At 58.9% G+C, this 25,432-nt stretch overlaps 2 protein-coding genes across 7 annotated transcripts in view; both read left to right on the forward strand.

Moving 5' to 3' along the window:
* The window catches only part of SCN4A (sodium voltage-gated channel alpha subunit 4), a 43,307-nt gene extending 26,095 nt beyond the window's left edge, over window positions 1-17,212 (forward strand). For all 3 annotated transcript variants that reach the window (XM_087854219.1, XM_087854217.1, XM_087854218.1), the window contains exons 14-25: window positions 435-791; window positions 4,860-5,339; window positions 7,216-7,348; window positions 7,994-8,148; window positions 8,699-8,872; window positions 8,955-9,077; window positions 10,417-10,695; window positions 10,948-11,001; window positions 11,482-11,619; window positions 12,133-12,237; window positions 12,877-13,147; window positions 13,922-17,212. In XM_087854219.1, the coding sequence (XP_087710345.1) occupies window positions 435-791; window positions 4,860-5,339; window positions 7,216-7,348; window positions 7,994-8,148; window positions 8,699-8,872; window positions 8,955-9,077; window positions 10,417-10,695; window positions 10,948-11,001; window positions 11,482-11,619; window positions 12,133-12,237; window positions 12,877-13,147; window positions 13,922-15,147 (3,495 nt within the window). In that variant the 3' untranslated portion in view covers window positions 15,148-17,212. The remainder of the gene's footprint in view (window positions 1-434; window positions 792-4,859; window positions 5,340-7,215; window positions 7,349-7,993; window positions 8,149-8,698; window positions 8,873-8,954; window positions 9,078-10,416; window positions 10,696-10,947; window positions 11,002-11,481; window positions 11,620-12,132; window positions 12,238-12,876; window positions 13,148-13,921) is intronic.
* Window positions 17,213-19,822: 2,610 nt separating this feature from the next.
* On the forward strand, window positions 19,823-24,639 carry CD79B (CD79b molecule). Of its 4 annotated transcripts, none has more exons than XM_087854220.1 (7): window positions 19,823-20,070; window positions 21,235-21,347; window positions 22,038-22,082; window positions 22,951-23,256; window positions 23,484-23,602; window positions 23,865-23,906; window positions 24,018-24,639. In XM_087854220.1, exons 2-7 carry the CDS (start codon window positions 21,284-21,286, stop codon window positions 24,114-24,116), a joined length of 675 nt encoding a protein of 224 aa, XP_087710346.1. In that variant the 5' UTR covers window positions 19,823-20,070; window positions 21,235-21,283; the 3' UTR covers window positions 24,117-24,639. The 4 variants fall into 4 exon arrangements, with proteins under 4 accessions (XP_087710346.1, XP_087710347.1, XP_045670199.1 ...); XM_087854221.1 differs by having other exon boundaries at window positions 19,824-20,070; window positions 22,041-22,082; XM_045814243.2 differs by lacking the exon at window positions 19,823-20,070 and having other exon boundaries at window positions 21,186-21,347.
* Window positions 24,640-25,432: the final 793 nt, after the last annotated feature.

Genomic DNA, 25,432 nt, shown 5'->3' on the forward strand with positions numbered 1-25,432 from the left:
CGGGTTTAGTATCCTTTCCACCACCCCATAGGATCACTTTTATTCTTACTGAATCTCTGCGTACCTATCGCCCACTCCACCAGCCATCAACGTTCTGTGGTTCTCGTTCCATCTGTCCCCTACTTTTTATGGGGGGAGCCTGTTAAAGCGAATCCTGACATAGAGTGTCACTTGTAAATACTTCAGTTTGTATCTTTAAGAGATAAGGATTCTTTTTCTTGTGAACACACGAAGAGGATGAGGTGGTCGGATAGGAGTCTTCCCATTTAACAGAGCGGCAGACTGAGGCCTCGGATCGCTCATGGGGTGGGGATTCGAGTTGTTCTGCAGAGGTCTTTCTCCCAAGGATGGGGCTCCCTCGGGTTGGCCTGGAGTTGGGGGGGCCCTGGGCCTCACTGGCCCCCGCGCTCCCCCTGCCCCCCGCCCCCCGGCAGCTGCGGGTCTTCAAGCTGGCCAAGTCGTGGCCGACGCTGAACATGCTCATCAAGATCATCGGCAACTCGGTGGGCGCGCTGGGCAACCTGACGCTGGTGCTGGCCATCATCGTGTTCATCTTCGCCGTCGTGGGCATGCAGCTGTTCGGCAAGAGCTACAAGGAGTGCGTGTGCAAGATCGCGGCCGACTGCAGCCTGCCCCGCTGGCACATGAACGACTTCTTCCACTCCTTCCTCATCGTCTTCCGCATCCTGTGCGGGGAGTGGATCGAGACCATGTGGGACTGCATGGAGGTGGCCGGCCAGGCCATGTGCCTCACGGTCTTCCTCATGGTCATGGTCATCGGCAACCTAGTGGTGAGTTAGGCTGGCTGGGTGCCCCCCCGCCGCCGCCCACCGCCAGGAAACCCAAGCATCCAAAACATGTCCCATTCAATTATGTCCTTTACATCGGGCCTTCCTTCAAGGGCCTTTGTCCCAGGTGGTTAAACTGGGTGAAATCATTGACGCAGGACTGTATTCTAACTCCCCCACTCAAAAACCCAATTTTATATGGTTTAACCTGCTTGAGAATCACCTGGAAGTTTAAAACCCAGATGGATTCCTGGCCCTACATCTGCAGAGTCTCTGATTCAGCAGCTTGGGGCCAGGGCCTGGGAATCTGCATTTCTAACCAGGACAGCTGTTGCTGGTCCAGAGATGACACCGTGCGTAGTACCATTGAAACCTAGTGTTTGGGGCAAAGTAACGTGATAACTGGAGTCAGCCAGACCCACGCTGCAGGCCCAGCTCTGTTGTCATCTGTGTGACCTTGAACAAGCGACTGCTCTGTGGTCAGCTGGGTGCGGGAAGGCGGCACGCAGGGTTGGCACCAGCACTCCCGGGCCTCCTGGCCCTCTCTCACTCTCCTCCATTCCTGGAATTGGGCCCCAGGAGTGGGGAGAATCCAGAGATGGCATAAACTGCCTTCATCCTGCCCCTTTCTGTGGCTCAGGGCTTCCCTGTGGGGCTGGTGCAAGGGTGGAGCTGCAGGGGGGCCCATGAGGAGTAGGGGTGCAGGCCACGGTCACGCTGACCATCATTTCTGTGGCTGTGGCCCGGGGTGGCGTCTGCATCCTGACTCCCACAACCCTTGCCCTGCTCAGGGTGGGCGGCACTCCTGCCAGGAACTCTGTGCCCAGCTGCCCCCTGCCCTGGCTGACGCTGCCCTGGGCAACAGGGGGGTGGGAAGACGCACATCTCCACGTTCCGCAAAGGCCGGTGGAATCCTTGGGCTGCTGGGTCAGCCCTTCTCAGATATCGCTGAGCTCCAGCTGGGGGCAGGAGCGGGCTGGCGGGGAGGGGTGTCACCTCCACTGAGGTAGAGACTGTGGGTAGAGGTCCTGAGCCCCCAGGGACAGCTAGGCAGGAGAACCCCAGCTGGTTGTCCCTGGGAGAGGTCGGGACATGGGGAGAGAGAGAGAAGATGCCCCAGCAGAACTTCGGGGTGGAATTGGGGTGGGTAGCTAGCTCTGAGTAGAAGTTTGTGAAGGTAAGTTTAAGGGCCCAGCATGACAATAAGGGTCTGCAGTGGGTTTCCCTCTGCACATGTGTAAACTCAAAAACATTGCAAGCCCCTGCTTTGCCACTTACTGACAGAAGTTATTTAACCCTCTCTAGCCTCAATTTTTCTCATGCAGAAAATGGGGATGGTAATGGTGGTGACCCAATTCAGCACATGGTCTGAGCGCTCAGCAAAGCACCTGGTCTACAAGGCCGGGGGAGCAGGGAGTGGTGGTTCAGGTCCCCACCATAGGTGTCACCGCCACCCTCCCCGAGGACTGGGCTCCTGCCATGCGCCCGTCCCTGCGCAAAGGGCTTTAATGCTCTGCACAGCCCTGGGAGGTAGGTCACGTCGGCACCGTGCTCCGAGGAGCCACTGCCCGGAACCACACAGCTAGGGTGAGACTGAGCCCAGACTAGAACCTGGGTCTGCGTCACGCCAGTAACAGCATCAGTAATAGCAGCGGTGGTGAGAATGACAGTGTCAACACAGGTGGTAACGATGGTGACACCCGACCTCTATGTGCATTTGTCCACCATTCTAGCACTTTCTGTGAATTTATGTCTTAATGCTTACCACCGCCCGGTGGGGACCTGCTGTTTCATCGCTATTCTGTAGAGGAGGAAGCAAAGGCTCAGGGAGGGAAGCTAGCAACCTGCACACGATCGGAACCCAAGCAGTCTTGCTCCGGAGTCTGGAACCCCTCACTGCCTCTGTGTGCCCGTCACATATGCGTGTCACCCCGCGCACACACACACAAGCACACATGCACACACGCACCACTGATACTCTTTCCCAGCCTAGTTCTGCTGCTCTCTCGCTCTGTCGCTTTGCTCAGAGGGAGCCAGGCAGCCCGGGGAGGAGGCATCGGCAGCTCCTTGGGCACTGTCCCCGCCCACCACCCGCACCCCTCCCCCCCCCAGCCCAGGCCTCGTGCAAGCTGGTGTCTGCCAGAGGGCACTGAGGCATCCTGCCAGGGAGTGTGGGGCCCCATGTCCCCTGCATCGTGGCACTTGGGCACTTCCTCTGGGTTACTGTGAAGCAGAGGAAATGACGAGGGCATAGGTAACCCACCCCTCAGAGCCCCTGGGGGAACATGATGACCATCCCCCTTCCCTCCAGTCCTCCTCCCCACGCCTTGCCTGAGGCAGCTATTTCTGTCCCAGGCAGGAGCCGTGTGCAAACCCTGCTGACCTAGAGAGCAGCTAATTCCCATCTCAGATGTGTTTCTGGCAACTGGATGCCTCCCCCCGACAAAGGGAAAGAAAGACCAATAAATGTTGTCTGGGGGCAAAGGAAGAAAAGTAGCTAGAGGGCAGAGAGATGGGGAGGAACCCCCCAGCACCTTCTCCCGAAGTGTATATATATATATATATATATACACACACACACTTCAAATATATTATGCTAACGTGGTAGCTAAGGTGATGATAAAAAGACCTTGGAGGACCCCCCATGAAAGCCAGGCCGTGGGGGGCTCATGGAGAAGTCAGCACAAGGGTGGACATGTACAGGCTCCCCTACTCCTTCATGTTCACTCACACTCCCAGCCCTGGCCCAGCCAGCTTGAGGGGCCTCAGGCTTCCAGATCAGATCTACCATGGCCAGAGTAAGACCCGGCCCTGCCTCTGGGCTGACAGTTGCCAGGACCCCCCACCCCACCTGGATTTCACCTTTCTCCTCGTTCCCTGAGGGAAGGGGAGACAGATTGGTGGAAGGTAGAGCCACCACGCTGCACAACCTCTGAGGCTGCCATTCACATTGTAGTCTAAATGAATGATGTCCTCTAAAGTTATGCAATGACTGGACACCTGGATTCTGGTCCTGATGGTGCTGTATGTCACCAGGCACTTCCCTCTACCTCTCTGGGACTCAGTTTCCTTATTAATAAAATGCTGAGCTGGGCTCAGAGTTAATCATACTCTTCCCTGTACCTTGTACCGTCTGTCCTTGCACACATAACAGCAATATGTTTTGAGTGCCTACTGTGTGCTCTACTTGTATTGATCTTTTAATCCTCACAACAATGCAAGGAGGTGGGTACTGGAATCATCCCCATTATACCCATGAGGAAACTGAGGCACAGAGCGGTGATATGATGTGCCTCAGGACACATCGCTAGTAAACTGGGGTTCAAGGCCAAGCAGCATGGTTTCAAAGACTGTGCACCCCACTCCAGTCTCTACTGCCATGCAAACCCACTGCATTGTATCTGATTAAATGTCTCTACTAGTTTGGAGCTCCCTGACACCACAGTGGGAGAGGCTCAGCAAATGTCTGTCTCTGGAAACTAAAGCTGGAGACTGGAGGGGTAGACCAGTAACCCCTTAAGTCTTCCAGTAGGGAAATGGGAAGAGAACCAGGTGGAGCAGGGAATCCTGAGGAGAGAAAAGGGGGCGAATAGCAGTAGGCCAAATGCCCCTCCCAGAGCAATAGGGTACGTGCATCTGAGCACCGGGGAGCACAGGTTCCATTAACAGACAGGAAGAGAAGGCTCACAAATTCAGGGTCCCAATAAGTCCTGGAAACTCAGAGATGTGAGCCCTGTTCTTTGTTCTGCCTTCCCCAGCCGCGGAGGTGGAGGGCAGAGTCCTGGAAAGAGTCCCTGTCACCCAGGGGGCCTCCCCAAACCCTGCCTCTGCCATGGTCTTGCAGACTCCTATCATGTGCCTAAGCCTCGGCTTCTTTTTCTGCAAAGTGGGGGTGATAGCAACACTCCACCTCCCTGAGCGGTTGTGAGGATCCCATTAGGTGATATCCTTTTAAATGCCCCACGCGTGGTAGATCTGATGTGGAGGCCTGAGGCCCCTCAAGCTGGCTGAAGGTGGCACCCGCGGGGCCCCGAGGCTGAGCTGAGGTTCCTCCCAACCCCCGCTCCCCAGGTGCTGAACCTCTTCTTGGCCCTGCTGTTGAGCTCCTTCAGCGCCGACAGCCTGGCCGCCTCAGATGAGGACGGCGAGATGAACAACCTGCAGATCGCCATCGGGCGCATCAAGTGGGGTATCGGCTTCGCCAAAGCCTTTCTCCTGGGACTGCTGCACGGCAAGATCCTGAGCCCCAAGGAGATCACGCTCAGCCTCGGGGAGCCCGGGGAGCCCGGGGAGGCCGGGGAGAGTGCCCCAGAGGACGAGAAGAAGGAGCCGCCACCTGAGGAGGGCGACAAGGACCTGAAGAAGGACAATCACATCCTGAACCACATGGGCCTGGTTGACGGCTCTCCCCCCAGCATCGAGCTGGACCACCTCAACTTCATCAACAACCCCTACCTGACCATTCACGTGCCCATCGCTTCCGAGGAGTCCGACCTGGAGATGCCCACGGAGGAGGAGACTGACACTTTCTCAGAGCCTGAGGATGGCAAGGTGAGCCTATCACAGGGCCCGGCTTGAGGGGGCCGAGGGTCAGATAGACATGGCTTCAAATTTTTGCATGACCCTGGACAAGGCACAAATCCTGAGCCTCAGTTTCTCCATCTGTAATATGGGGGTAAGGGCACCTACCTCAGGGCATGGTCAGGAGCACTAGGTGAGATGCTGTGTATAAGCACACAGAAGGGTCTCTGTGCCTGGTGGCTGGTGATTATCCTGATGGGCCCTGCCTGGCCTTCACCAGTGTCCCTTCTCTACAGCTCCGCACCTCCACCTGGGCCCCCTCTCACCAGCAGGTGGTGCTCTTGGACAGGATGTTCCTACCTGTGGCACCTTAGCTCCAGGGTTGGGACCCAAGAGGCCTCTCTTAATCCCCCTCTGGGCTTGAAGTCCCTCCCACTATCCCACTGGGGCCGGTCCCAAGCTCCCAGCGTGGGCCAAAGTGCTAGGTCTGGGCTGGGGACTCTGAGGGGCGAGGAAGTTTGGGGGGCCAATGAGGTTGGGTACAAGGAGAGCAGAGAGCTGGGCAGTCTCACCACTAGCCCTGACCCACCCACCCAGGAGATGCCCACTCCTCCTGCCTCTTTCCTGCAAGGTTGACAGAGGGACTGGTAGTCACCCCCAGAAGCTCAGCCTGAGCCTCTCAGGGGAGTGGACTCTGAGCCCCGCAACCCATCCTCCAGCTCTGGCGAGAGAATGGCTGGCACATCAGGTAGGGCAGGGCCCCCTGCCCATCTCCACCCTATCGGCCCTGGGCCTGGCTGGGCACTAGAGTCTCAAAGAACTTTGCCCTGAAAGCTCTTGACTCCTTATTCCCCCCAGATATGTGTCACGCTGACTTACCAGGGGGCTGAGTGCCTGCCAAGCTATAAATACCCAGGGAAATGTGGCACCGACCTCGGTATGAGGAGCGAGGGTAGGGGAGGGCTGGAGAGCACCCAGGGCCAAGGCTCTGGGGACTCTCAGGGGGACAAACAAGACTCCAAGGGGGATTGTGGGAGTTGGGCCACACAGGCAGGGCAGGTGGCTTACTGGGTGCCCTGGCTGACCTAATGCCTGCCTCGGTTTCCCTTTCTGTCAACTGGGCACAAGGGGACCTCCATAGTTTTCTGATGACCATTCTGGATCCAAAGGCTGCCCCCCAAGCTGCTCTCTCCCTCTTCCCCTTCAGGGACCTCAACTCCAGCCATGAAGGGGTCCCCTTGAAGAGGGAAGCTAGGGCCAGGAACCTGGCTTGGGACAGTACCAGCAAGAGGTGGGGGAGGCCTGGCCAGGCCAGCACCAGCCTCCACCATCCTGCCCCACTCCCATCTGGTTCCCTTGGCCCGAGGCTGGAGCTTCTGCTGGGGAAAGTTTTCTATTCTTTCTGGGCTCCTCAGCCCAGCAGACCCTGGGCATGGGAAGGCTCAGACCTTGAGGACACTGTGTGCCATCCCCTGCGAGCTATGGCAGCCCCAGCTCCATTCTGACCCCGTTCATGCCCCCTCAAAAGTCCCTTCAGGCCTCTTGTTACTCTGCTGCCCCCACCCCACGCTTCTCAGGACCCCCAGCCTGGCTCAGCCACCCCCCAGCCTCTTCCCTTACCTGAGGCCCTCGCCTGCCTCTTTGTGCCCTCATCACCCCTTCCTAGGCCTCGGCCCTGCCCCCTTCCAAATCGAAGTGCCGTGAGGGCAGGACCACCACTGCCTTGTTCACTGTGGTTCTCCTGCTAGGCCACAGTGCTGGCTCCATAATCCTGGGCTCAGGGAATGAATGAATGAGTAGGTCAGCTCCACCCCCTCTTTCTCTTTTCCCTTCTGGTCTCCCATCCTGACCTCCGTTCACCTGGTGGGAGGACCCAGGGCTCATGTGACCCTGTGGTCCCCTGCAGAAGCCACCTCAGCCCCTCGATGGGAACTCCTCCGTCTGCAGCACCGCCGACTATAAGCCCCCCGAGGAGGACCCCGAGGAGCAGGCTGAAGAGAACCCTGACGGGGAGCAGCCTGAGGAGTGCTTCACAGAGGGTGAGGGCGAGCCCATGTGCGTGCACCCCCACCACCTCACCTGGTGCCTCCCCCAGCCCAGCAGCCCTGGAAGGGACAGACCATGCCAGGGCCGGTGGGGGGCAGCAGCATCCTCAAGACATCTCAGGATCACATGCATCACGGAACATGCAGAGCCTCCCCTCGCCCCCTCCCCACCCCCGCCCCCCCCGCCCATGCTGCTCGGCCCTAACACACCCTGGGGGGAATACAGCCCCAGAGAGGGGTGCCAGAGCCCGGGTGCCTCCTAGCCCCTGACCCCCTGAGCCTCAAGCGGGTGCGGTGGGTGCAGCACTGGCCCCTGAGGACTGCCGTGCGGAATCGCCACAGGGCCCTGAGTGTGACCCGGTGCTTGGAAATGGCCAGTGCTTGGGAATGGCTGCTCTAAGATTGTTACCCTCCTCGGCTTCATCCGCAGAGAGGGGCCAGCCCAGCCCTTCAGGAGCGAGCCCTGAGGACACACTTTTGCCCCCAGGGCCTGGGCTGGGCAGCGTGAAGGCTGCGTGGGAGAGATGGGGAAGGTGGGGGTCAGCCGATCCCAGGAAGGTGGTGGGAACAAGCTGACCGCATGTCTGGAGGCAGCCCCCAGTCCTGTGATGTGGTGCCCTTGCCCCTTCCCTCCCCCAGCCTGCGTGCAACGCTGCCCTTTCCTCTACGTGGACATCTCCCAGGGCCGTGGGAAGATGTGGTGGACACTCCGCAGGGCCTGCTTTAAGATTGTCGAGCACAACTGGTTCGAGACCTTCATCGTCTTCATGATCCTGCTCAGCAGTGGAGCCTTGGTAAGTGTCTCCCGGGGGATGGGCGTGGGCAGAGGCAGGTGCCAGGCCCAAAGGAGGGCCTCCCAGGGCCCCCTCCTTTCCATACTATGGGAGGGATGAGGCCTGGGCAGTCTCGACCCCAGAGAATCCTAAAGGGGCTCACTTGTGGTTGCAGGATATGACATAGAGAGTGTTCATTTTCTTAAAGCCACAGGCGGGGTCCGACCGTGTGGGCACCCCCAGCGACAGGTGCCAGCCAGGGCAGAGGCGGGAAGGCCCTGGGAATGTTGACTTGGGGGGTCAGGGTTGAAGATGTGTCACTGTGCAGACCCCCAACAAATGACTGAGTGTCCCTGGGGAACGGCTGCTGAGGGGCTGCTCCCCCTGAGGAAACTCGCTAGCTCCCATGGGCCCCGGGGAGTCTGAGAGAAACCAACAGCCTGCCCCTGGCCTGACCCCGGTGCCGGTGCCGGACGCCTGGGAAGCAGCAGCAGCAGGCAGGGTGGGGGACCTGGGGGCGGCCCCGGCCTCCCTGGGCCCCGGCCACCCCCGGCCGTGCTGGCGTCCCTAGGCCTTCGAGGACATCTACATCGAGCAGCGACGAGTCATCCGCACCATCCTGGAGTACGCGGACAAGGTATTCACCTACGTCTTCATCCTGGAGATGCTGCTCAAGTGGGTGGCCTACGGCTTCAAGGTGTACTTCACCAACGCCTGGTGCTGGCTCGACTTCCTCATCGTGGACGTGAGTCTGCCCTGCGGCCAGATCCAGAGCGCCCTGGCCCTGAGGCCCCGCCCGCCCTGACCAGCCCACCCTCCCTCTGCAGGTCTCCATCATCAGTCTGGTGGCCAACTGGCTGGGCTACTCGGAGCTGGGACCCATCAAATCCCTGCGGACGCTGAGGGCGCTACGTCCCCTGAGGGCGCTGTCCCGATTTGAGGGCATGAGGGTGGGTGCCGAAGGGGGCTCTGAGGAGGGCTAGGGATTGGGGGAGCAGCTACCACAAGGCAAGGTGCAGGGGGCGCAGTTCTGTACTCCAGCCACCACTGGGGGGGGGGGGAGAGGTCTCGGACTCTGAGCCCCGGGGAAGGCCAGATCTGAAGGCCCCCAGACATCCTTCCACACCACCCAAATGCCCCTTCCGGCCCTCAGCCCCTCCTTGGCTCATCCCTGCCACCGCTGGGGGGCAGCAGAGGCTGCATCAGCTCTCAGGAGGGACCATGAGGGCACCGGGGCAGGGAGGGAGGAAGAAGGCAGGCAGGCCTATGGGTGTATAGGTGTCCCTCCCCGGCCTCAGACCCGGGCCCGCCAGGGCTCTGAAACCTGGATGAGCTGGCAGGTCCTGTGCCTGGGCTCTGAGCCTGCCCACCCTTCCCTCAGGCCCTTGAGAACAAAAGTGACAGTAAATAATAGAAGGTTTGGCCTAGACAATTGGGACTTCCCCAGCCAAGAGAGGTCTGTTGGGAACAAGACCCACTCGGAGGGACGGACGTCCATGAAGCAGCTGGTCACAGGCCAGCAGGGCACTCAGCCTGAGTGGCTCCCTCCTGTTCATGCAAGGGGCCAGCCAATGCTGGGTCCTCCCACCCCCAGAACAAGGGACCCCTGCTCCCTGAGGGGAAATGACCTGCTCGTGCAGCTGGCTGGTGCCCCAGCCAAGAATAGAGCTACCCCAGGCATCACCAGGTCTGTGCCACCCACTCTGTCTGGAGGTCATGAAACAGTTTCTCCTCAGAAAAGGACAATTCTCAGATTTCGCCCAGCCTGACAGAGTGAAGTTGGCCTGTGCGGCCAGGCCTGGGGAGTGGGGCACAGGGCTCTAGTCTCGGGGTTCTGCTGCTTTGAAGATGCCGATGGCTTCTTCTCTGTATCTGTGTTTCTAATGCTGGGAGCAGATGAGCAGGGGGCCGGGTCACGGGGGCTGAGTTTCCTATGGGGGCCGAGGAAGGAGTGTTTGTCTCCTGCCTAGTGACCCGTGGCCAGGCTGCTTCCAGAGAAGCCTAGTGCCCCAACTCTGGGCTGACGGCTCCAGCCAAGCAGAGAGCCCTCTTCAACCACTAGGCCAGCAGCTCCCCTAGCCCTACTCCTCACTTCCCCACCCCACCCCCAACATAGAGCCCAGCAGACTTCTCCCCAGGCCTGGCTCAGAGTGACCCTCCTCCAGGGAGCCTTCCCTGAATAACAATGTCCAGCCCTGTCTGGCCCCCTTGTTAGTACAGGTGGGGAGCCCTGTCCCAAAGGAGCCTGGGTAAAGATCTGGCAATGACCCCACCCCCCCGGACCCCCAGGTGGTGGTGAACGCCCTCTTGGGGGCCATCCCCTCCATCATGAACGTGCTGCTTGTCTGCCTCATCTTCTGGCTCATCTTCAGCATCATGGGCGTCAACCTGTTTGCTGGCAAGTTCTACTACTGCATCAACACCACCACCTCTGAGAGGTTCGACATCTCCGAGGTCAACAACAAGTCCGAGTGTGAGAGCCTGATGCACACCGGCCAGGTCCGCTGGCTCAACGTCAAGGTCAACTATGACAACGTGGGTCTAGGCTACCTCTCCCTCTTGCAGGTGGTAAGTGTAACCTGCTGCCCTTGCTAAAAACTGGGATGGAAGTGCTGAACCCACTGCTACTCCTTGTGAGGAGGCCACCCACCCCGCTCCCAGTGCTGTGGGACCCTGAGGTAGTATCTAGACCTCTTTGGTCTCTATTTGATGCCTGCCCCGTGGGGCTCTGGGGAGGACCAGGCTGGGGTGAGGAGGGAGACTCATGGATGGTGGAAATGGGAAGCAGCCCTCTCCTCACACCCAACCACATTCTCCCAGGCCACCTTCAAGGGCTGGATGGACATTATGTATGCAGCTGTGGACTCCCGGGAGGTGAGTGGGGCTCGCCGAGATGTGGTTGGTGAGCGAGCCGGGGGAGAGGATGCAGACCAGAGACACAATGGCAATTCTGCCTATCCCCAGCCCAATACCGCCTCCTCAGGAGCCCCCAAACTCGGCAGTCTGAGGGTGGAGGGGTCCACCTCTGGGCCCCTGGCCCTTCCTGCCCACAGTGAGATGGGGAGCAGGGAGCAGCCAACATATCCCCCCCAACCTCTCCATCCCATCCCATCCCATCCCAACCCCATCCTATCCCATCCCCATCTCATCCCATCCCATCCTGTCCTGTCCCATCCCATCCCATCCAGTCCCCTCCCCATCCCCTACCCATTCCATCCCCTCCCATCCCCATCTCATCCCATCCCCTCTGTCCCATCCCCATCCCATCCGGTCCCATCCCCATCCCATCCCATCCCATCCCGTCCCGTCCCGTCCCGTCCCATCCCATCCCATCCTGTTCTGTGGCCTCCGCAGAAGGAAGAACAGCCCCAGTATGAGGTGAACATCTACATGTACCTCTATTTTGTCATCTTCATCATCTTTGGGTCCTTCTTCACCCTCAACCTCTTTATCGGCGTCATCATTGACAATTTCAACCAGCAGAAGAAGAAGATGAGTATCCACCCACCTTCCCTGGGCTCCATCCTCCCTCCCTTCACTCACCCATCCCTTCCTACATTCCCACGTGCCGCCTCAGCACCTACTGTGCTGTGGCTGGTGGCATGATTGAGGCAGCAAGCCGGGGTTCAGATCCTCCCGGCGACTTTGAGAAAGTGACTCAGCCTCTGTGAACCTTGGTTACCTTATTAAGAAACAAGGTTGGTGCTGCCTACCCGGCTGGGTCATTCAGAGGACCCAACAAGATATTGATGGAAAGTGGCTCCAAACAGGCTATGAGCCAGTGCTGGTCCTCTTCCAGACTCTGTCCATCGCTCCACTCCCCTCCCTCCTTTCTCTGGACCCTATGGTCCCCCTTCCCCTTCCTCCCTCCCTCAGCCCCCATCTCTGGTCCCTCCAGGTCCCCCTGGTGGTGTGGGGACTGTTTTAAGGGTGGTGCCTGGGGTGGGGAAGTCCTGGAGGCAGAGAAGAGGGGCCTCCAACCTTACAGGCATCATCCCACTGTACTTGGGAGGGAAAGACATCTTCATGACGGAGGAACAGAAGAAATACTACAATGCCATGAAGAAGCTTGGCTCCAAGAAGCCTCAAAAGCCAATTCCCCGGCCCCAGGTACTGGCCCTCTGAGCCCCTCCTCCTACAGCCCGGATGAACCTCCTGCCCAAGGGCGCTGATGGGGGCAAAATCCAGGCTGCACTGTACCCACCGGACAGTGTCCCTGGCGTGAGGCCGGGTCCACCCGCAGGGAAGCTGGGCTCACTGCCGGGGAAACCTGCCTCTTTGTAACTGCACAGAGGCACCATGTGTGGGAGCAGTAGTGGCCTGATAAATCCTAGGTGCTGGCTTGCCCTTCATGTGGCCCTGCACGGCCCCCTAATGTCCACCCACCCCTTCGGCGGGTGGCCTCTGGAAGTGGGAGGGCCCTAGAAGCAGGAAGAAGAGGATGTCCAGACACCCTCCCCAGTGAGCAATGACTTCAGGAGAAGGATGAGAGGTTGCCAGGGGACCTTGATGGGAGGAAGGGTCCTAGAGTGAGGAAGAAGCCCATGGACCCCCCAGAATGGCCTCTCCAGATGAGTGTCCCCTCCCTGCCATGGCTGACTCTACCACAAGCCCTGACATCTCCTCTCTCTCTCTCTGTCATGCTGTTGTGTCACCCTGTGTCTCCTGCCTGTCCACATCCTGTGTGGGTCCTGACCACCGCCCCCCACATCCACCCACCTGTACCCCTGCACCCCTCCCCACCTGCAGAACAAGATCCAGGGCATGGTGTACGACTGCGTGACTAAGCAGGCGTTTGACATCACCATCATGATCCTGATCTGCCTCAACATGGTCACCATGATGGTGGAGACAGACGACCAGAGCCAGCTCAAGGTGGACATCCTGTACAACATCAACATGGTCTTCATCATCATCTTCACCGGGGAGTGCGTGCTCAAGATGCTCGCCCTGCGCCAGTACTACTTCACCGTCGGCTGGAACATCTTCGACTTCGTGGTCGTCATCCTGTCCATCGTGGGTGAGCGGGGCCAGCCGGGCGGACGCATTCAGGAAGGCCCGTTGCTCCCGGCCTTGCGTTCACACACCCGCTCTTGCCCCTGGGCAGCTCACACACACATTTACACGGACACGTGTGCATATGCAGCTGGCATTCACACTTAATACACAGAAGGCACACGGGCCGGGCTCACGGGCAGTCTGTCACCTGCACACCCACGAATACACTTCCAGGAACATGTGCCTGACCAGTAGCGGCACACTGGGGTGCCCGTGTGCCTACTAGAAGACGTAAGATGGTTCCGGTATCCACATACACAGAAGTGCACAGACGTGTGTGTAATTAGGATAGCAACCAACCATTTACTGATCATTACTATTTGCCGGGCACTCTGGTGTCCAGGAGGTAGGTACTGTTACCACCTCTGCTTTACAGATGAGGAAACTGAATCACAAACAAGTCATGCACAGAGTCACACACACAGCTGTGCTCCCTCTCTGTCTCATCTGGGGCATCTATGAACAGCCTTGAGAGTCAGCTTACCCTCAACCCCATCAGCTTGGGCATCTCTCACCTCCTCCCAGCTGTGTCAGGGCAGAGCGTAGCCCTCGACCCCAGAACCCTGGGGGAGCCCAGCCTCATGGGTCAGGCCCTTGGACTGTGCTGCTCCCGCTCTCTTCTGGGGAGGAGCACACCAGGCCAGGCCCCCCTTGAGCCCCGCATGCCCCCCCTCCCCGCTCCCTGACCCCGCCTCCCACCCCCAAGGACAGCAGTCCTCACACTTGCTCCCTGCAGGCCTCGCGCTCTCCGATCTGATCCAGAAATACTTCGTGTCACCCACACTGTTCCGAGTGATTCGCCTGGCCCGGATCGGGCGTGTCCTGCGGTTGATCCGTGGGGCCAAGGGCATCCGGACTCTGCTCTTTGCCCTCATGATGTCCCTGCCTGCCCTCTTCAACATCGGCCTTCTCCTCTTCCTGGTCATGTTTATCTACTCCATCTTCGGCATGTCCAACTTTGCCTACGTCAAGAAGGAGTCGGGCATCGATGACATGTTCAACTTCGAGACCTTTGGCAATAGCATCATCTGCCTCTTCGAGATCACCACGTCGGCCGGCTGGGACGGGCTCCTCAACCCCATCCTCAACAGCGGGCCCCCCGACTGTGACCCAACACTCGAGAACCCGGGCACCAGCGTGAGGGGCGACTGTGGCAACCCCTCCATTGGCATCTGCTTCTTCTGCAGCTATATCATCATCTCCTTCCTCATCGTGGTCAACATGTACATCGCCATCATCCTGGAGAACTTCAACGTGGCCACCGAGGAGAGCAGTGAGCCCCTTGGCGAGGACGACTTCGAGATGTTCTATGAGACATGGGAGAAGTTCGACCCCGACGCCACGCAGTTCATTGCCTACAGCCGCCTCTCAGACTTCGTGGACACCCTGCAGGAGCCACTGAGGATCGCCAAGCCCAACAAGATCAAGCTCATCACGCTGGACCTGCCCATGGTCCCGGGGGACAAAATCCACTGCCTGGACATCCTCTTTGCCCTCACCAAGGAGGTCCTGGGCGACTCTGGGGAAATGGATGCTCTTAAGGAGACCATGGAGGAGAAGTTCATGGCCGCCAACCCCTCCAAGGTCTCCTACGAGCCCATCACCACCACCCTCAAGAGGAAGCATGAGGAGGTGTGTGCCATCAAGATCCAGAGGGCCTACCGCCGGCACCTGCTCCAGCGCACAGTGAAGCAGGCGTCCTACATGTACCGCCACAGCCAGGATGGCAGTGGGGACGGCGGCCCAGAGAAGGAGGGCCTGATCGCCACCACCATGAGCAAGATGTACGGCCCCGAGAATGGGAACAGTAGCGTGCCGAGCACGAGGGAGGAAAGGGGCTCAACGGGGGACTCCGGACCCGCCATCGGGCTCACGCCCATCAGCCCCTCGGATGCTGCCCTCCCTCCCTCCCCACCCCCGGGGCAGACAGTGCGTCCGGGGGTCAAAGAGTCTCTTGTCTAGTAGCAGTGGTGAGGTGGCCAGCTGAGCCTGGCACGGCCCCCCCAAAACTCCCTCAAGGTGCCTGCCTGCTGAGGGAGCAGGCTTTGAGTCTGCAGCGATTGGCTCACTGTCCGGGACAGGATGTGGCCACGCTGGGGCTGACACCCAGGCCATGGAACATGGGAATTGTCCTCGGAGGCTCCACCCTGGGCCTGAGGCTCCCCGCCACTTCCGTGCTTTCTCATTTGAAGTTGCTCTCACCTCCTCATGGGCCCTGCTGCCTCTCCTCTTGGGGGAGGTCGGAATATCAGAAATCTCTGTTCCCCATGTGGCGGAGGAGCCAGCCTACAGTGGAGGGATGAGCTGCCCTCCTGCCACCAGAGTCTTAAGAGCTACAGGCCTCTCCCCAGGAAGTGGCTCAGGCCCCCCAGGCCTCTCCCGGATAAAGATGTCTTAACCTCAGTGAGAGCAGACACCTGACCCAGGACCTACCAGCCCTCCCCTGACTGGGATACAGCTTCGTCCTGCCAGCTCATGAATTCCCTGGAGAAGAGAAACGTCACTGGTCCAGAAGTGGTTCCCCAAGTCCGATTGGCCACTGGAACCTGATACATCCAGTTGGGGTTGTGGCCCCCCGAAACCATGTCCCGCTTCGTCCATTGTGCAGCCCCTGGCTCCCCTGGCTGGCCCCTGGGGGAGGAGCAGGAGGGAGGATTACACTTGAGAATTATCTTCTAGGAAGTTTGGAGGGTCGGTATGGGTGGGGTCCCGCCAGCCGCATCACCGCTCTGGAGGCTTCCTGGGCCTGAGAGCCCAGACCTGGGGCGGGGGCAGGGACCCTGGAGCTCAGGAGGTAGATTTCTGTTCCCTCCCTCCCCCGTTAGCACCACAGGCCTCCCTGTAGCCTCACCCAGCCTCCAGATCCCCTCATCCCCCACCACACCCATCTCTTCCTCCCTCCTCATCCTTCTCTCCACTCCCCGCCAAAGTGATCCTCACAGTGTTGTCCTTGAGCCCATGTTAGAGATTTCAACACTGGGACATGCAGCTCACCTGGCTCAGGCCCAACCTTCCAACTTCCTGCTGCCTGGCACGCCGGGCAGCATCTTTGTTGGCACCACTGGTCTGGGCATGGCCGTGCCAGGCCTCTTCTGGCTCCCGGAGAACAGACGGAGGCTGAGCTCAGAGGAGGCAGTGAGACACCTGCTCAGATGTCACTGGATTTGCTCGCTTGTGTGTGTGCCTTGTATCTGCTTCACGCCTGTGTGTACAGCTGTGTGTGTGTTCAAGTCCACAAAGCACCGTGTCCTGCCTTGCGTGTGTGTATTGTGTCAGCGTGCCCTTGTAGTCTGACTGGTGTGTGTGTGTGTGTGTCTCTCCAATGCAGGCCTGTCCATGGGGTGTGCCTGTGCTGTGAGCGTGTGGATGAGTGTGAACATGCGTGGTAAGGTTTGCACGTTGAGTCCCCATTGACCTTAGTTCCTCTTCTCTTTCTTGTTTCTTGTGAACAGTTTGATTAAAACTCAGGAAGCAGCAAAACCTCCAAAACAATGTGGGTGTGGGTGTGGGTATGGGTGTGTGTCTGTGTGTGTGTGTGCCTGTGCGTGTGTGCCCACAGGCTGGAGCCTTCCTTTCTGTCTGTGCTACTCTCTGGCCCCTGGCCACCCATTGTCACTTCCTCCTCTTCCTTTCATCACACCCATTGCCCTAGCCCCACTCCCTGTCTCTTGCCTGTGTCCTCTGTGGACGGAGGCCCTACTCCTTCTACCTTCCTGCAACCGTTCCGCTTCTACCTTCAGAAGATGCGTCCTAGAGAGGGCAGCCTCCTCCCTGACCAGCACCCTGCCCCCTGCCCTTCCCTCAGACTGGGGCCCCAAACTGGGATGGCCCCAAGAGCCTCAGCATCTGTTGGACTGGATACTCACCACTGGACTGCATACAGACTGCAGAGCCTCCCCTGCCTGTGGCCCCCTCCCCTGCACACCCACACCCATTGCCACTCTATCTGAGTGGGAACAGACCCAAGCCAGGCTGGCAGGCAGACTCCTTTGTACAGTTCTTATAATAAACCTCCCCCCCCCCAGTGCCTCTCATGTAGGCCTCTTCCTTCCACACCTCCACATGCAGAGGTTGACGGGGTCTGAGGGCTGCAAGAACCAAGAAGGGTTGGTGGGGTTGGAGCCAAATGGGGAAGACTTGGGGAGCCTCAGGGTGGGTAGAGAGCAAGATAAGGAGGGCCCCAACTCCCTTTCTGGCCCAGTCTGGCTCTCTCCTGCCCCCCTCCAAAAGGAGGCTTGGATTCTGAAAATTAATAAAGGGAAGCCTCACTAAAACGGAGTCGGGAGGTTCAGCTGGGGGAGCTCTCAGGCTCCACCACTCCTCATCAATTGCAGACCCAATAGGAAAAGGGACCTCACAGGTGGCTACCATTTTACTATCTGGCAGGGAGATGAAAGGCTTTCCTCCTGCCCTGGCAACAGCCCAGCCAATGAGAGACACTCACAACTTAGCCAATGAGAAGCCACCATACTTCCAAATCCCACTTTACTCCCACGGACTTTTGTGCTTACAGCAGCCTTCCCAACGTTCCCCTTTCCTCTATCAAGGAGCCGGTCCTCCGATTTGTGGCGGTGCCTCTGGTTTTCTCGAGCTCCTTTGGCGGTGCTGTTCTCTAATTCTTCCCGAATTAACCGGTCTTCTGCCGGTAAAATAACGGGCAGTTTTATTTTTAAGGTTACAGCTCCAACTTCTTAGCTGGAGTCCAAGATGCCAGGTGAGGTCAGGGGTCGGGGCCCCCTCCCCTAACAGAGCCACGCTCCTTCCCCCCACCCATGATGGTGCCCAGGAAATAGTATTGGGATCCGGTGGCCCCAGCCCCTCCTCTCTAGAAGCCCCCTCCACTTCTCTGCGCCCCCCAGAGGCCCCGAGGTGCCTGAGGGACACATGGTGTGGCCCCTCCGTCCTCACAGATACTGTCCCCGAAGGACCCTACCTCTGGCCTCCGACCTCAGAGAGCCCAGGGTCCCATGGACCTGTGACAATCAGTAATACGATGTCGTGAGCTAAGTCCACAATCCTGGTGAGTGAAATATAATTTTATATATAATTTTGTTTTCTGCAGCTTGATTTCTGACTCCCAGGACTGTATTTGTCCAAACTAGGAAACACTTAGTCTTCACAAGATTTCCGCACCCGCTTTTCCTGGGTCCTGAGGTTACATGGCACCTGGGCAGGCTGGGGTGGGCCGCCACAGGGAACCCTGCCATCCCTCAGCCGTATTCCTGAGGCCCCTTCCCCTTACTGTTCTCTGTGTGTGGGGAGAAGGGTCTGGCATCCCTGCAGGGTTCTGAGCCCCCCACCGGGGTGCTGACCTCCCTCCCTGGGGCGGGGAGCTCCTTCTCACTGTAAGTTTCTCCAGACTGCGCCTGGGGCTTTCTCTGGCTCCAAGGACAGGAGAGCTTGCAGGGTGCCCTGGCCCACCCTTCCGCTGAGCCTTGAACAGTGGAGGAAAAGAGGCAAAATACTAGATGAAAAACATAAGCCAGTATTTCAAAATCATCTCTTCCATCAGCTATCAGCTGGCCCCAGTGCCTTTCCAAATGCCCCCCGCAGTGGGGTGGGACCACTCCTCGATGAGAACCACCAGGTAACTTGGGGCGGCTTTCTGGCTGGTACACTGCAGGGCCAGGAATCAAACTTAACATCTTTCTTAGCCAGCGGGCCTCCATTCTATCCTCCCTATCCCCTGCAAAACAGCAAGTCCAGTGGAGCCAGGCTGAGTGGATTAGGGGGAGGGGCAGAGGTCTGAGCCTCTCCTTCCAAACTGAGGTTCTGCCCTCTCCTTTCCCAGGGTTGCTGGGGGTCCTTGACCTCTTGCTTCCTCAAATTCCTAAGCCCCTTGTCCCCTCTCCCTCCACCCCCGTCTCTTGTCTCGATGCTGCCTTCCTGGAAAGGGGTGGTAGAGGCTGCCAAATGTCAGGGTGTGCAGCCCAGGGTAGCCGGGGGCAGAGGCAGGAGTGGGCTTATGGGGCCTCCTGTTCCAGGAAAGAAAAGGCGTCACAACCCCAGACAGAGCTCTGTGCTGTTGTCACCAGAGAAGGAACAGCACAGCCCCAACTGTGACAAATAACCCTGCAGGCGGTGGGGGCCCCACTGCTTCCACCCACTCCTGAAAATGGATCCCTGCCAGGCATGAATGGGAATGAAGTCCAAAGGACACATCTGCATGCCTGCCCACAGGGGATATGGGCGTGTGGATGTGTTTGGAAGATGCCATCTGCCCGCCAACCGCTGTGCCCCCTGTAGTCACCCTGGGCCTCGGGGCCCAGCTCCTGAGCAGGGCCCACACCATACAGCCCAGGCAACACACCATGTGAGCATACACATGTGCACACACACACGTGTGTGCCCCAAGCCTTCCTCCGTTATCTTCCCAACTTTGGGGGGACACTAGCTCCAAAGCTAACCAAGGTCTCCATCATGAGGAGGTACTTTGCTAAAGGAAGAAACCCCTGGATGTCCCCCCATTCCTCTGGGGAGGGTTCCAACCACTCCCACCAGCACAAGGGGCCTGTGGTCCCCAGACTGACCTCAGGTAATGTTTATATTCCTGGGCTGTTTGTTCTGTGAACTGAACATCTGACACCTTTTCAGAGAAATGTTTTCTTTTCTTTTTTTTTTTTCATTTGGAACATCTGGAAACAGCAAGAACATCTGGGACTGCCAGGAACGAGCTGTTCCTTGGATGAAACCTTAACCCTCCTGTCGCTGTTTTCTATAGCTCTGGTCCTGGCCCGCACTCCTTGGCGGTGGCCCCTACCATCCAGCTGAGGCCAGTGTCCACCAGGACTGAGGGGCAGCACCCAGACCCCTGCCTTTCTCATTGCCAGCCCTGGAATGGAGCAGGTCCACGTCTCTCTAAACCTGAAGAGACCCACCAGTAACGTAAGCTGTTTGAAAAATGGAGGGTAGCAGGGAGAACGAGATGTAGGCAGAGGACACATAGGATTCAGCATCTTTCTTCCCCTCCTGGGAGTTGGGAGAAGAGAGGGATTGAGGGGACAAGAGAGAAAAAGGGGGATACATAAAACTCAGAGTGGGCTCAGCTGCAGGGCTGACGTAAGCAAGCCTGCCATGTGTGGCTGTGCAGGTTGTACACTGCACAAGGGCAGGCCCAGCCCCCAAGGTGCAAAAGTTGTGTCTGACCCAGGGACACAAAGACAGAAACTCAGACAAGTTTCTGAACACTATGGTTCCATCCACCACTCTACTGACTGGCAAGATAAAGCCAGGGAGCCTTTGAGTGTCAGAACCTGGAGGTTTCCCTGTGCTAGCCTCGTGTCCCCGACCCAAGACCTGGGAGCTATGGACAACTCCCTGGAAGTCCCCCGATTGCTGAGTGCTGGGTGTTTTCTAAGCTGTCTCTACTTAAGTCCACCCCATTGGCAGCTTCTAGAAAATTCTCTCACCAAGGGAGGGAGGGAGGCCTCTTGCCAGGGTCTAGATCATGTCATCTCCCAAGTAGCTGCCACATCTGGCTCTTGCTCAAGAACCTCTGTGGCTCCCTTCCTCCACAGGGTCAAATCATCAACCCCCAAAATGGCTGCCTGCACTCCAGCCTAGAGGCTGCACATTGGGCCCCCCCAGGTGCCCATCCTGCGCCCATAGCAACCCCCCCAGCACCCCTGCACCATCCTTCCTTGGTGCCTCTCTTCCTGCAGAGTGCAGGCTGACCCAGAGCCTAGAAGCTGTGCTCACCACATTCACCCACAGGACCGGGGTGTATTCAGCTAAGAGCCTGGGAACCTAGACTGTGCAATAGAAGCCTGGGGACCCCAGGACATGACCGTCAGTGGGGGCGGGGGGCACGGGGAGGGAAGCACAAGCTGCCCTCAGAAGACTCGGTGGCCCTTGCCTCCCAGGGTCATCCACTGTGGTGCCCTTTGAGCCTTAGCTGCACAGCTGACAAGAGAGCCCGCCCTCCCCCAGGGTCCCGGGAGAGCTGGTGCCTCCCCTGGGTCCCAATTTGCATGGCAGGAAGGGGCCTGGTGGGGAAGAGGCAGGGAGGGGACAGGCTGCAGCCCAGGCAGTTACACGTTTCCCCCCCAGGAGCCTCTGTCCTCGTCACCAGCTTGGGGTCCGAGACGGAGTGGTGACCATGGCCAGGCTGGTGCTGTCTCCCGTGCCCAGCAACTGGCTGGTAGTGTTGCTGCTGATTTCAGGTACGCCCCCCCCCCCCAAAACGAGGCCTACTGGTTTCACTCTCTGTCACGGGCTGTTTGGTTGTTTCCACGGTTCTGTGTCCTGCTCTCTCCAACCTCCCCCTTCTGTCTCTCACACTTTCTGCCTCCTGTCTCCCTCAGACTGCCCTGGGCCCTGGGTCTGTGGGTATCACCCATGCTGATGGGCTAAGGGGTCTGGGGCCCTAGCCCCTCTCCTGCTTAGAAGATGTCAGCCTGAGCTGGGTGTGAGAGGTTGGTGTCTATGACACGGAAGGTAGGGAGGAGTATGGTTTACCCCCAGGCCCTGAGGGCATTGTATGTTGGGGGGGGGGGGGACGCAGGAGAGAGGCTGCCCCCAACCAGACCCTGGGATGTGCATGTTCCAGAAATGGCCCCCTGGTCTGGAAGACAGGACAGCCCTCCAGTTATGACTTTCCTCCTGTCTCATCCAGGTGCCTGCTCAAGGCCATCCGACAGGCCAAAGGCAGAAGAGGGGCTGGGAGGTGGATTTCTGGTGACTCTTCCCCACTCCAGTCTCTCCAGAGCAGTGCCAGGGAGGGCTGAGGGGTCTTGACCTTGATGTCCTGGGAGGAGGAAGTGGGTCTAGGAATGCAGGGGGGCCGTAGGGGTGGGGCAGCGAGTTTCCAGTGGAGAGCCCTGACCCAGCCCCGCCTACTTCCTCCCACCCAGCAGGTGTGCCAGCAGCCAAAACAGAAAAGTACCCGGATCCCAAAGGTCAGCAACTTCCCCTGCCCCTTCTGGGGGCAAGTATGTGTGTGTCTAATGCTGGTCCTGGTCTCAGGGGCTGTGCCATGGCTGCCCCTGTGCCCTTGTCTCCCTGGATCTCCCCAGCCAGGACACCCATCTCTAGGCTACCTTAGGGTCTCCATCTCAGAGGCCTGGGTCCGAGGCCCCCCCCAGCACCCCTCCTGCCAGCTGTCACCCTCATTAGACATAAGTGCTCCAGTCCCAGCGACTAAGGGGTGTGGCTCAACCCAGGGTAGGAGGGGGAAGCCAGAGGTAATTGCACTGAGGACTCGGGCTGGGCTGTCTCGCTGGGGAGTCGGACTGAGCCTGGGAAGGAGCTTGTAACCTTAGGGGCTCTGACAGGTCACAGGGCCTCAAAGATTCCCAGAGGCCCCTCACTGGGAACGTTGGGAATGATGCAGGAGGGGGGCTTCTTGAGCAGGCAGGTGAGGAGAGGTCACCAAGCTGAGAAAGAAGGTTTAGGAATCAAAAAGTGGGAGCACCAGGCCAGGTGGGGGGCTGTCCTGCAGGCCTCTGGGCCCCAGTGGGTGAGGCCTAGGTCATGCTGCTGTATGGGCGTGGAAAAGAATAGGAAGGTTCCAGAACCCTTCTAAAGGAAAATCAAATGTTGGGGTGGGGGCAGTTGGAAAGGGGAGGGACCTGGTGGTTTGGCCTGTGGCCACTCCTGTAGCTCAGCTCCCACACACCTCTGCCTCATGATTGTCCCACGCCCAAGAGCAAGGACAGACCACGGGGGCTGAGCCAGGGTCCCGCCACGAGGGGAGGGGGCCCACGGTGGGGCTGGCGGTCGGGACGATGCACCGCGGGGTGCTGATCCTGGCCTTGGCGCCCACAGGAAGCCCTTGCTCCAGCATCTGGCAGAACCCGCGCTTCATAGCCCGGAAAAGGGGTGCCACGGTGGAAATCAGGTGCCACACAAAGGACTTGGGAGCCGTGAGCTGGCTCCGGAAGCGGGAGATGGACTTGGAGCCCAAGCCACTGCTGCTGGACAAGGGCCGCGTCATGCAGAGCCAGAACGGCTCCATCGCCACCCTCACCATCCAAGGGGTCCAGTTCCAGGACAATGGCATCTACTTCTGCCAGCAGAAGTGCTCCAAGATGTCCTTCAGCAGGGGCTGCGGCACTGAGCTGCGAGTCATGGGTGTGTTTGGGGCCTGCCCTCCAGCCAGGGAGGGAGAGGGGCCGATGGGGCCACGGAGCCTTCCTGGAGCCATCCGCACCCTGCTCCAGCCCAGCCTGCCACCAGTGGGGGGGGCGCACCGTGAAGGTGGCCGTAGCCATAGCTTAGACCACTCTGAGGAGGTCCTGAGGGGCGCAGGCTCAAGGAGCGGGCCCCCAGCCTCATCACCGCCTGCCACCTCCCCGCAGGGTTAAGCACCTTGGCACAGTTGAAGCGGAGGAACACACTAAAAGATGGCATCATCATGATCCAGACCCTGCTCATCATCCTTTTCATCATCGTGCCCATCTTCCTGCTGTTGGACAAGGTGACCACGGGGGACAGGGAGGCGGCCAGGGGGCAGGCCAGACGTGGGCAAGGTCTCCATCTCCCCAGCCCCAGAGCCCACCCCTTGACTCACCTATGCAGTCTCTCCTTCATCCTTTCAGTTGTTTTGGCAGAGTGCACCTCACCCCCTGACCCCTGACCCCCTTACCCCAGGCCAGTCTCCCTGGCCCTCCCCAGCCTGACCCAACAGTGGGTGGGATGGGGGAAGCTAACGCTCTGCTCTCCATCCCCTGCCCCGCCAGGATGACAGCAAGGCTGGGATGGATGAAGATCACACCTATGAGGTAAGGAAGAGGGGGACCCCACAGCGCTGAGGGCCGTGGGGTAGTTGGCGGCACCATCCGCTGGTGTGGTCAGAGAGGAGCCAAGGCCTGAGCACCATCCCATGTCTCCAGGGCCTGAACATTGACCAGACGGCCACCTACGAGGACATAGTGACTCTGCGGACAGGAGAGGTGAAGTGGTCAGTCGGGGAGCACCCAGGTCAAGAGTGAGGGGCCGGCCCTCCCCACGCCTCTGGACCCAGCCAGCCGGGCCCTCATTGACTGTGTGAGAGCCGCCTCCAGCTCCCAGCTCATCCCCTCTTCCCTGGACTTTGGTCAGCCTCCAAAGCTGATCCATCACATCTGCCTGCCCTCCCGGCCCCTGGTCCCCAGCTCTTGCCGCAGAGACTGGAGTGGAAGGGCCTCAGGGCAGGGCAGTGATTTAGAGTGGGGAGTTCTCTGGGGATAGACTGGACCCAGAGTTCTGGGGGTGCTATGTGGGGATCCAGCCCACGTTCTGGACGGGGAAGGCAGAGGCTTGTCTGGAACCTGCAAATAGACTCAGAGCAGACCAGCTTCCTGCAGAGCCGGGGAAAAGCCATGGTCCATCCCACTTGGCCACAGATGGGCTGCAGAGGGCCACATTCCTCTCCCACTCTCTCCCACCCTCTCCCACCCATTCCTACCCTCTCTCATCCTAGGGGGCTTCTAGCCTTGATCCCATTCTCCCATGGAATAAACAGTGTGTTGAGAACAGGCTTGTGACATCTGTGGGTATGGGGTGGGTTAGAATATCTCTCTGGGCACAGATGTTTGGGCCTCTGTGGGCCTATAGGTGCAGGAGAGGATGACTGCCATGGGTTTCACGGACTTCTCCTGGGCTCACTAGGGCTTCTCTCTGAAAGGCTGGCTGGAATCCGCAGTTGCATCCTTCCGGCTTCCCCTGGCTGGGCCCAGACCAGAGAAAAGCCGGTAGCCCTTCTTGGCGGGGATGCCTTCATCCTGCATTCCCTTTAGCCCACAAGCCGCACTTGGGTCCTGCTCTGTAGTGCAGGGGGCTCAACCTTGAAGGAGCTTGCCATTACCTACGCATCCCAATCCTACTGTCCTTGAAGGCCCTCCATCTGCAAGAAGCCCTCCCAAATATCCCCTAGACCCTGCCCAAGCCCTGTTCCTACCTTGTGCTGTCCACGCTGGCCTTATTCTCCAGTTAAACTATTCGCCACCCAGCCTGAAAATTTTGTTTTTAAGTTTGATCCAGAGCCACGCAAGGGAGAGATTCCTAAAGAGGGAGGCTTTGCAGTGGTGAAGTTTGGGGGTCCTTAGGTGACTCCTTCAGCTTTTCCTAGTACCACATCAGGGGCCCCCTAGGGCCCCAAGATCCCCACAAAATGACCCGTAGGGCCCTACAAATTAGGGCCCCAACCTGCCAGCTGCAGGAATGACTGGGAACAGTTCCCAGCTAGGAGCTTAACTGCAGTGAACTTCCACGTGCAAAGCCAGGCCTCACTCCGCTTCCTGTTGACCTTGGGGGGACCCTGGATTCA

Source organism: Ursus americanus, chromosome 23 (genome assembly GCF_024610735.1).
Source record: "Ursus americanus isolate L20-20 chromosome 23, mUrsAme1.1.p, whole genome shotgun sequence".
In the NCBI taxonomy this organism is placed as follows: Eukaryota; Metazoa; Chordata; class Mammalia; order Carnivora; family Ursidae; genus Ursus; species Ursus americanus.

What these genes read in the sequence shown, in the direction of transcription:
- CD79B (XM_087854220.1), top strand. Translation starts at nt 21,284, where the DNA reads ATGGCCAGGCTGGTGCTGTCTCCCGTGCCCAGCAACTGGCTGGTAGTG. An exon ending in AGTGTTGCTGCTGATTTCAG is followed by an intron (nt 21,348 to 22,037) that starts GTACGCCCCCCC and finishes CCTCCCACCCAG; the next exon opens with CAGGTGTGCCAGCAGCCAAA. An exon ending in CACTGAGCTGCGAGTCATGG is followed by an intron (nt 23,257 to 23,483) that starts GTGTGTTTGGGG and finishes ACCTCCCCGCAG; the next exon opens with GGTTAAGCACCTTGGCACAG.